Genomic DNA, 12,035 nt, shown 5'->3' with positions numbered 1-12,035 from the left:
ATATCTATATATTTTAAACACTATAAGTAAGTGAAGTAATTCAGATTAAAAAGTACAATTATTTTATACGATTAAAAATTAATAGAAATAATAGTGTTTTATTTTCGTTTATGATCGTTTAGCAATGTAACATTATTATTGTTCCTAATAAACGTAGAAAGAAAATGCATATAATATTATTATGTAACTAAAATAAGATAGTTTTACTGATAGATCTTATACATGATTCGTAAATACTAAATAATATACTTAAACGTAATTAATCTATCTGAAAGAATAGGTATATATTTTTATAATTATTTGTTATTCTTATTATATACATTATACCTATTTATTTGCAGTATTGTACTTAATTATGATTGTAATAGTTATATCATTTTTTGGTTTCCGTATTATCTTTTAATAAAAATTAACTTAAAAATAAATCATTTTAGGTACCTACGCTAGACTACCAGTGTGGAAATGTGGAATGTACTTTATACTCGGACTTCGACGAATTTATGTATACATAATTGCCAATTTGTATTTATTATTTACCATAGTCTGTAGTTACCTATTAAACTAATTACACTTTGTTTTAAGTCAATATTAATAAGTGACTATTCTTTTTTATTACTAACAGGGAAGTTATCAGTTACCTCTTTATCTATCAATATTAATCAAGAGGATTAGATTTAGTGATTTAGATACTTAATATAAATTATAATATAATTATATGCACGTAAAGTATGCTGAATTCAAATCGCATTAAAATAACGCGGATAGTAATAGCACTCTCTCATCAGTCGACTGTCATCACTATAATAATTAATAATAGTCTATAATATGTAATATACAGTAAACACACAGACTTAAGTACCAGGCATGTAATATAGACTACAGAGTACTAAGGAAGTAGGGAAGAAAACACTCCACCAACTCTGTAGCTTAGTTTAGCCAACTATAGGCAAAAGAATAAAAGCCTTACTTATAGTCTCAAATTTGATCGGTAACAAATAAATAATAATATGTATAAATGAGTGAAAACTATTGATTTCGTAGAAATCGAAGAAATAGAGTTCCATAATAGTAGGTATGATAAATAAGTTTATATAGAGACATAGGTGTTGACATTCAACGACATAATGATCTAGTGATCAGTGGCGTACTTAGATCTTTTTTTGGTGGGGTTTGGTTATCCCTCACCCTCGTTAGTACACCACTGGCAGAGATAAACATTATATCCATTTGTATCATTATCATTTATCACATTTATTTGATATTATAAGTGATCGATATCTGCATAAGTTTATAGGCATAAAAATACATTTAGCGCATACTATACCTATAAGTATGTAATTTTCTTTACCCAAATAACAATATTCTTCATCATGAACCAAGCATGTATTTAAGAAGCCTGGATGGTAAATTGTCTGCATCGGGTAGTACTTCCTAGACGATAAAAAGTTTTATGAATTTTTTGTAATAGGTATATAGATGTCTGAATTTTTTGTGTGTATTCTGTTGTCAATTTGTAGGTATCTAGAACCATTTAAAAACTAAGTACCTATATTTATTATTGTTATTGTAAGTGGTGTGAAAATAAACACATTTATATGAATAGTACCACCATTATATTATATTATTATTTTTAGGGCAGATAACCGTATGCTCTATTGACCCATTTATAAATATACATGCAGATGATGCAGTAATGTCAAAGTAACAAAATATGCGCTGAACGAATTGAAAATTCAATTGTGGACTTTTTATCATAATAATATAATGAAGAAAATTATTATTATTATTTCTAACATGCGCTCACAACTTAAATTATCACGACCAACTCATGGATATTAAAATCAAATTGAATAAAGCAATTTATTTGTAAATAAATACTTTGCTCTATGTGTGAATCATGACAATTATTATTGAATTTTCAAGTTCAACCAGAATTTTATATTATAGGTTATTTTAATAGCAATATATGAATATGATAATGATATGATGTACCTATACATTTTGATATTTTATAACTTTCATTGTTTAACACTACAAACGATAACCCATTTGCACGCATAATATATCATACCGCTATATACCTATACCTCGTTATTGTTACAATGTTTTCTAATCGCTATAAACGCCACTGAACGGTAGTGGCGGTGGCTAGCTCACACCAACTATAATATTTAGATTTTAGGTACCCACTACCTGTTATAGCCATACATAATAACAGTAATAATACCAAATTATCGTGTAAGTACTTTTTCCTCGTCGTCGTATTATATATAATATATACCTACGCGTACCGGACGCGTTGGAGGCGCGCGTGCGACCAAAGCGACCTGCGGAACGAAAGACGACGACGAATAGGTACGACGCGCGACGTGAAGATTGTTGACGAGCAGGCGTCACGGTGAGGGGGAATGGTAGAAAGGGGGGAAGTCGCCGAACCCAAACGCAAACTGCGGTCTGTGCTATTGGCTATTTTTCGCCAAACTGACCACAGTAGCCACCCGGCGAATGACGTTTTGATAATATTATAAAATCATATTTATTGATTCGCCAAACGACGACAAAATACGAACGCGAGGACGAATGTTTCGACATTTTTCAATTCAAAAGTGAAAAACTCCCCAGTGAATTACCGCTGTTTTGCGGTTCTGTAGAAGTGTAGACCATAGTCAATGGGTACCCACTCGGTTATACACGGCGACTATTATATTACGTATTACTGTATTAATGACTTAATTATGCACAGCGCCATAGTGTAAAATGTAAATAGTATAATTGCAACAACTAACAATAAATACTAAATAGGCAATAGGCATACGCGGCACGGCGACACAGCGTACGGTTGCCGATCACCACCGGTTTGATACGAATTGTGCGCGCGCGTCCCCTCCACCGGTGCCAAACGACCGTTTCCCCCCCGTCCCGCCATGACAAATGATGTCACTTGATAACAATTTCCCACCACTACCACCGCCGTCGGTTGGTGACTGGTGGCGAGTGGCGATCGACGTCTCTCCTCCGACCTCCAGTCCTCCAGTCGCCTTCCAGCAATCCGCCCGTCCGTCACGGCGATCGCAACGGCCAGTCGCGCCGCTCGTCAGTTAATCGTCACCGGCCGAAACGAAGAACGGCCAAACGCAAGTCATTTATTCGCCGTCGAATCAAACAAATCGGTACGTGTACGGTTTTGTCGGCGAGAACGTTGGTGCGCGACCCGATTGCAACCGCCGCAGGATTTTCGGCGGACGCGGTTGATCCGTCTGGGGCCGCCGCGTATTGATTATTTTCGCGCGACAGGGTGTGGACCCCGCTCGCCGTTTCAAACGGCTTTCCCGTTGTCGTGTTTCGGTTTCTCAGTCGCAAATCACGACCCGTCGTCCGTCTGGCGTGAATTTTCGTCTTTATCGCGACTGACCCATACGCTCGGGGGGTTTTTTTCATAGTACTTATCGTGTGCATTACTTTTCACCCTCGATAATAATATTGGTCCTTTTCTGTTGTTCTCCACAGACGTCGTCGAAAAAGACCACCACCATGACCACCGCCCCTGCCAAGCTGTACGGCAAGAACTTGAGTGATTATGACGAGCTCGACGTCGACCAATTGCTCTCTCAATTGTCACCCGAAGAGATCAGCATTTTAGCTAAAGAAGTCGATCCGGACGTAAGTACCAACGTTTCCATATTAAGCACACTTGTCCACATTAAATTATTTGTCACAAAGGTGTTTTAACATCATGTCACAATTTTATGGCATATATCACACCTGTGGCTTGCAATCATTAGTTGACAATGCTGTTAGATTGCTTAATCTATTTTAAATACTAAATAATTATACTAGAAAATAGACATCCAATTCTTGTATACTGGTAGTTTTTTATTTAAGTTTCAAAATTATGCTATAAATTGATGTATGAATGTTTCCATTTCATTTACTGAGTATTTGATCAATACTTTTTTTTAAATTTAGGAAGGTTGCTTGCTTTTTAACTGATAAATTACTTCATTTTAAATGAAAAATATACATTAAGTATATTATCATTTACGACTATTTGTGTTTATACTTAAAAAATTCTCAGTATATTCTCCTGTTTTTAGGACAACTTATTACCACCATCAGAGCGTTGTAGTTATGAATGTAACAAAGAAGCCACCGGACCATTAAACAGAAAAAAACTGATTGAGCATATTAACAAACAGGCTCTTGAAACACCTGATCTACCAGAAATTAAACCGTATGTTGCTGGAACTGTACGAGGAAAAAAGGTAAGATAAAATGCATCAGAATATATTCATATTGGGTTGTTTTCTATTAAGTAAAATTATAATAATTTTAAATACTTCATATATATTACCCAATTCCATTTATAAAATATTATATAGGTAATTGAAATTCAAGTATTTACATTTTGAATATTACTTTAAAAAAAAAAAAACTATTTTTGTAGAATATCCATTGATGATATTTCATGGCGAAAGAAATTAGTTTATTTAAAGGTCTCTCTGATACTTGTTTATTATAAACATAAATCTTTAAATATTAACAATTCTCATTGTTTAGTTAAATTTTTATAATTATTTATTATGATCAAAAAATAAATATAGGTATATAATAAATACTTTCATAGATAACTTGTATAACTTTCAAACTATTATTAATATCATTAAATGATAAATAATACCCATAGTTACATATTAATCTACCTCAGATTTATATGCACTTAAAAACTTAAAAACCAGCTAAATGTGTATTGGCTATAAACAAATTTGTTATGACATTTATTTAAAATTATTTTATACATATACATTTTTATAATATAAAATACTTAATATAATAATATTACATTATCATAAAATATTTGTTTACAAAAAAAAAGAAATATGTATTTTATGTACATGAAACAGTAGTATCTCTTGTAACTATCCATGACAATTACAAGTATACTAGAGACATGTTATCACAACGCTGCCATACTAAAAGTTATTGCAAAGATAGCAACCAATAATGAAACAAAAAAAAAATGTTAAAAGTCATATACTCGTGTTATAAATATGTTGTGGTTTTCCTAAAACATTATTTAAAATATTTGTTGTAAGTAAAAAGAATGTCAAAGAGGCCTGGGGGTTTGAAGACCCCTAGCCCCCCTCCCCTAGAACCGCCACTGTAGTAGATAATATTCATGAAAATGTTCGGTTTTGTTCACACAGAAATATGTTACTAAAATTTGAAAAAAATAACCTCATATCAATAATATACACTAAAAGTAAACTTTATTTTGAATTAAAATACAATGAAATAAAAATATACTGTTTAAGTATTTACATATCACAGATCAAAAAAAAAGAAAGAAATTGAAAATGCATATATTATAACCTGAGCTCTAAGCATTAGGTCCAAGTGTTTGTAAATTGTTGAGTCAAATATAAAATCAATTCTAGATAAATATACTTTTATTATTTCCTGTTAAATTTTTAGAAAAAATTGGTAAAACATAATAAAAATAAAAATTGTAAATATTATTTTAAGAGTAAAACTTATAAATAAATGTAATTTAAAAGTGTAAGTTTGTCAATTTTTTAATGAATTTCTGAATAATTACAGTAAAATGTATTAAAGTTATGAATTTAGTATGGTTTTGGCAATTTTTCAAAAAAAAATGTCCATTTATCCTTCAGATTTTTATTGGTATTTTTGTTTATTTGAAAATATTGTGAAATTGTTGTGTAATGATATAAAGTATAAACAAAATTAACTTCAATTGCATACTTGCATGCTATGATGACCTTAGTAAATATGTTTGTGGTTTTAGACTATTTTTAAATCATTAATTATGATTATTCTGTACTCATTTTGTTACAGTGGGTGGCACCTGAAACCAATGGTAACACTGAACATGAAGATAAAATTGCAATTGATCTTGATGATGAATATGGTGATGCATTGAATACCGCATCACAAGAAGAAATCATAGATTTAGCTGGTATTTATTTATTTTTTCTGTAATTTATTTCAATGAATATTTGTTGCTTCATTAAGCACATTCAATGGCATATTAATAAAATGCTTCTCTTTAATTTGTCTTTTAACATGCACCTACTTAATAAATGACTATGTATATACAAATATAATATTATATAATTAAAATTGCTTTATTAAATTAAATTATGATTTTAGCTATACTAGGATTCCATTCAATGATGAACCAAGATCAATATCATGCTTCACTATTGAATAAAGGTCAGCCAGTTGGCTTAGGATGGGATGGTGTTACAAAAGCAACACAGCCTAAGGTGTATCCTCCAGAACCGCCCAATCAAACAGATCCAGAAGACAGTATTAAACGAGTACTTGATGATGATTCTAAGCTACTTGATCTCAATTGGAACAACATTAAAGTAAGTAAATTAAAGTTATACAATTTCTAGTAGTTGTAAAATAATTTTATTAGATAAAAGATTAATATATTTTTTTGTTCTAGAATATTTCTGATGAAAAGTTTGAGAATCTATTCAAAGCTTTAGTGGAAAATACTCATTTAGAAACATTAAGTTTGGTAAATGTTGGACTTACTGATCGGTTAGCACTCAAGCTAGCTGAAGCATTAGAGAAAAATTGCACATTACGTGTTTGCAAGTAAGATTTCTAATAAACTAATAATTTTCTGTTTTTATCAACTATCATAATTTATTATAATTACGATAGGTTATTGTCATATTATGATAAACAAATAGAAGTCAATTTGGTATACCTTTTTATGATTTTTTTAGTGTGGAAACAAATTTCATTAGCCCTGTAGGAATAGTCCATTTAGTCAAGTCCTTATTGAAGCAAAGATCTTTAGAAGAATTCCGTGCCACCAACCAGGTATATTTTTAACAGTTTAAAATAATAATTCTTATTCAGTTTTTAATTAATTATTTTATTTTCAGAGATCCCAAGTATTGGGAAATAAGATAGAAATGGAACTTACCAAATTGATTGAACAAAATCCAACTATTCTTAGACTGGGTTTGCATTTGGAGTACAATGATGCTCGTCATCGCATCGCATCACATTTACAACGCAATATTGACAGGAGTAAGTTTACTTAATAAGTTTCAAAATCTTATTTATAATGTCTATATATTATTATTTAAAAATAGTTTAATAACATCTTTTTAAGATAATTCTTCTAATGATTAGGAATTATGATTATTCATACCTAAAAATGTCCAGCTATGATGATTAATCAATAAATGATAATAGATTGGTTTATTAATTTTTAACTAACTAGATCTTTTAATTTTCTCCATAAAAAATTAATTTACATTTTTATCATTTAGAAATAATGGAAATAGAGTTAACCAATAGTGCTAACTTGGTCCTAATTAGGCCCATAAATGTTTTTATTATTATTATCAACAATCATTTCATTACAGATGTTATCATATTAATTTGTTCTTGTTATATAAAGTCATTTAATACATATTAAAGACATTACTTTTTTTTTTTTTGAGATTATTAATCAAATAAATAATTAATCGTTTTTTTTTTTTTGTATCAACAGTATTCATTAATTATTTCTATTTCAATTTATTGGTTAATATTATTATCATTGATTATAAAATTTTCTATAATCAATAGTATTATTTTCTGGACTTTTTAATTTATAATGTTAAAATTATATTTAAGAAATATAACTATTAGAAACTAATAGTTATGTGCCTCAACCATTCAATTTTTGGCATAAGTATTAAGTCATGTAGAGGCTTATGTGTTGTTGACAACTTAGTTCCAGGTATGATGTCCGATCATGTTTTATCAAGTTCCCGTATTCCTTTGTTAATCTATAAGTTTGGTTTTTTACTTTAAATGAAACATTAAAATTTAAAATATATGTAATTGCATGGTCATTATTAGTGTCCTAAAAAATCATTCAAAATATTTATTCCTGTTTTATTGTGATTTTGTTTGCAATCATTTCACAAATATTGCCAATCATCAGATTGCCGTCTTGGCGTTCAAGCCAAATTCAAATTAGCTGAAACTAGACACAATAATCAATCGAGTTTTGAAATTGTATCTACTGAATAATATTTGTATGTTTCCATTGTCGTTCAGTTCGTGTTTGTGTTTTAATCATGTACATATTTTTTGTTTGAAATTCAGCTGACCTGAGTCTTAACCATCCATTCTGGTTTTAAACATTTTTTTCTTATAAAATTAATTGTAATTTATTGTAATATTTATTTTTCATATCCTTTGCATACCTACTGAGTGATGTTATTTCTTAAATATATGTTTGGTTGTTTAAAGTGAAATCACCTTTTTATAATGTAGTAGATCCTATCTTTTTGAATGTTAACCCACAACATTTTGTTTGTTCATTTATCCTCTTCAATATTCAAATCAAATGCCAAAACATTATAAATCATTTTTCAAAATTATAACATTCTTTAATATCCTTATAATTTGTTTATCCTTGTATCAATCAAAGACGTTAGTTTAATGATTTTTATTTTTGTTTATTTTCCACCTTCAGTAAGAAAAGACACGCCGTTGAAAATGAAATTTAGGTTTTTTAGAAAAACACCCCAGAAGCACCGCAAGAACTTGATCAAATAAATGATCGGCGGATTACATTATTGAGGTCTTGTCATTTTGTTGTTGTTGTTTAATTTTAATACTTTAAAGGAATAGCATGAAATTACCAGCTCTTAATGTTTAGATTTATAACTTACGTATTACTTTGGCCATTCGCATTTTAATTTGTAATGAAATCGTGTTTTAGAGTGAGATAACACATTAACCTTAAAATAATTGACATATCAAATTTGACTAGTTTTAATTTTTTTTTGTTTTGTCAAAATCAATATTTTAAATATTCATTTATGAATATAGTCTTCATATTATGATGTTAATTTAATCTTGTCATTGAATCATTAATTAATTAAATTAATAAAAAAGAGTAATTTTTACAAAGTTTCAAAAAGAGCTGGATTATACACCTTTTGAACTTCCATTTAAAAATTAAATATTCTAATATTTCCAAGATAATTTTACTATACTAAAATATAATCAAAATTACTTAAATAATACCTAACTACCTACCTAATATTTGCATTAGTGTAAATTTACCCATTTGTTGTCACTCTTGTGTTTGTATAATATTTTCTACACATATAAGTGTATTAATATTGAATTAAATTTATACAGATTGCACATTAGAATAAATTCAAATTCTCGTCTTTCAATTTTAAGTTATTGTTGATATGATTAATATATGCATATACATATAACCTAATTTTAAGTTTAACTACATTTTAATTTCAATTTTTAAAAGTAGAAAAAAAAAACACAAAAAGAAAAGATTTATATTAATTGACTTGATTACAATTATTATGTTTTAAAATTAATAATAGTATTGAATATAGTGTAATTAATACTCAATATTAATTGGCACAATAACGATAAATAATATATTAATGATTTTTTTTTGTATAGATCATAATATCTATGTTTAAGACATTTAAGCTTATTTAATTTACTTAATTATATGTCCAGTTTAATCTACAATTGATTACATTAAGTAATAATAGTGTTTGAAATCAATAATATTTAGTAATACAGTAATAAATAACAAGCATGGTGTTTATTTAACATTGTTTTGTTTTTAAAATATTCACATAAATTTTAGCATGTCGACTGAAGGAAAACATTGTGTTTTCATTCAGGTTGCATGTTACCAAAAACCACTGAATTTCTTTGGTGATTGGTAATATTGCAGAATGTTTGTGTAAACCATAATCTGAATTTGGTTTTTGGTGTTTTTCTCTTTTGCAGTACGCCAGAGCCGTGTGGGCGCAAACTCCGCATAAATTACATATTTTGGCTACGTACACTATTTAGGTATATTTACATTAATAATATTGAAAACAAATAAAATACTTCTTATATATTATTATCTTTGCTTGTGCTCATGAAAACGCTTTTATATTGCTTTAATTGCAAACAATTTTTTATACTCATTGTTGGCGTTTATTATAAAAAAAAATTGGTAAAATTCCAAACTATTGAGTTATTTTTCAAATTAATAATTATTATCATAGCATATTTGTATCAGTTCTTAAAGTATTTTAATAGCTTGTAAAGTGTATTAATAACTCAAAAGTAGGTTTATATTGTTATTTAACATTGCATGCCTTTATATTGCATGAAACACGATTTCATTTTGTATCCTCCTTTAAAACATTATAAAAATATATAATTTTTAAACTAATTGTGCACAAAACACATCTTAATATTATAAAACTCCTACATTGTTCTCATTTTCTTCTTGAATGGTACTTATTAAATTTGAAATGAAATATAATTTGTGGTTGTAATGGCTGATTGATTATTATAAAGCTCATTCGTGAATGGCAATTGAAGAATAATTCTTTGAAATTTTACTTAAAAGCTAATTTGGTGTATTATATACTTACACTTATACATAATGTATAATTGCATACATAAATGTATGTGTATGTGTGTATAATATGAGTTTAATATATTTTATAAACTTGAAATTTCTTTATAAATTGAAACTAAAAAAAGATTCTGATTTAAATATTTGTAATACAGAAACAATTTAAAAGTGTTACAAATATTTAATGACACTATTAATATAAAGATATTTGCAATCAAAGGTTGTAAATCCAGTAAGATATAAAATAATTTTTAAAAATCTAAAAATTATAAAATTAGCTTTTGAAAGGTAAATTATATTTTTATTTTTTATTTCCTTGCCAAATCTAAGTACCTTAGTCTACCCAAATAATCATATAATTTGTTGTACGTCATGATTGGTAAGTCCTTAAACGCTTTGATTTATATATTTTTTTTTATATTATTCTATAATAATCATATATATATATATATAATGCTTTTTAAATCAATGTATACTGTAGAGTTGCTGCTGCTCAATGTTGCTGCTATTAAAATTAAAATGTAATAAACCTTTGGTGATGGTTGGATTATTATCTAGTAAAATGCAATTAATCTTGTCTAAATTTAATTTATTTTTATCTTTTGCAGGCCGCTTACGCAGAACTGGTCACTTTGCGCGTACGTACACTGGCGGTTGGGTTGTACACAAAAAGGCTAAATAAATACGAGTTTGTGCCTAGACCTTGGTCCTAGACTCTTATTTTTAAGTATTTAATTATATACTATATTTATATAATGTATTGTTTTTTTTCTCCTCATTAATTGTTCAAACAATTTGTATATATATTTATGTTGTGGTCTTATGCTGGCCTTTTCATATGCGTTTAGTTCTTAGTGCATGTGTGTGACAATTTTATTAATTTGAATTTTTAAACATAAAATTGTATTTATTAATATAATTGAGTTAAACAAATTTATTATATAAAAAGAAATTTTATCTTGTTAAATTGCACAATTTTTATTTTGTGCGTATTGTTTTAAAAATGATATATTTTTTACTATCGAGTTGTTCATAAAAAATTATGTAGTACCTAGAAAGACTAATTAAAACAAATAGCATAACCCTAATTTGATTTTGTATTGCTAAACATTTATAGTTATTTTATTAAGGTTATTATGTATTTTTACACTGATACTATTTCACTTTTAATTGCATTAAATGCCTTTAATTGTAAACAATTTTATTACACCAAATTTTGCCATACTATTTTTATAAAATGATTATTTTATATTAATGTTGCTGTTGTGCTGCAACTACATTATTTTAATACGATGATCACTTATTATACTCACTTCAAATATATAGTAATGTAAAACGTAATGCATTGTATTCAATTATAAATCCTAATATAATATCTTTTCAGGATGTGAGTTTAGTTATTACTTATAGTTGATTCAATAAGATATAGAAAATTTTAACGCAAGAAAGCAATATTAAAAGAATTTTTTGGAGTGGTTCCCAATCCATATTTTGAAATACATTCAAGTATTAAGGAAATATGTTTTCAACATAATGTCACTGATAACAGGAATATACAAATGGAAGGCTGTATAAAATAGGAATATTACAT

The 12,035-nt window shown here is 27.9% G+C and overlaps 1 protein-coding gene across 1 annotated transcript; it reads left to right on the top strand.

Moving 5' to 3' along the window:
- The first annotated feature begins 2,906 nt into the window (after window positions 1–2,906).
- Window positions 2,907–11,351, top strand: LOC113553846 (tropomodulin). Its single transcript, XM_026957395.1, is given in 10 exon segments — window positions 2,907–3,070; window positions 3,073–3,170; window positions 3,508–3,660; window positions 4,095–4,262; window positions 5,857–5,977; window positions 6,172–6,392; window positions 6,476–6,630; window positions 6,765–6,861; window positions 6,927–7,074; window positions 11,053–11,351. Coding segments are annotated over 10 exon segments (1,374 nt in total). The 5' UTR covers window positions 2,907–2,931; the 3' UTR covers window positions 11,127–11,351.
- The last annotated feature ends 684 nt before the right edge of the window (window positions 11,352–12,035 follow it).

The sequence above is a fragment of the Rhopalosiphum maidis genome, chromosome 2 (genome assembly GCF_003676215.2).
Source record: "Rhopalosiphum maidis isolate BTI-1 chromosome 2, ASM367621v3, whole genome shotgun sequence".
In the NCBI taxonomy this organism is placed as follows: Eukaryota; Metazoa; Arthropoda; class Insecta; order Hemiptera; family Aphididae; genus Rhopalosiphum; species Rhopalosiphum maidis.
The sequence above is the reverse complement of the archived record's forward strand: the minus strand, read 5'-3'. Positions and strand labels throughout refer to the sequence as shown.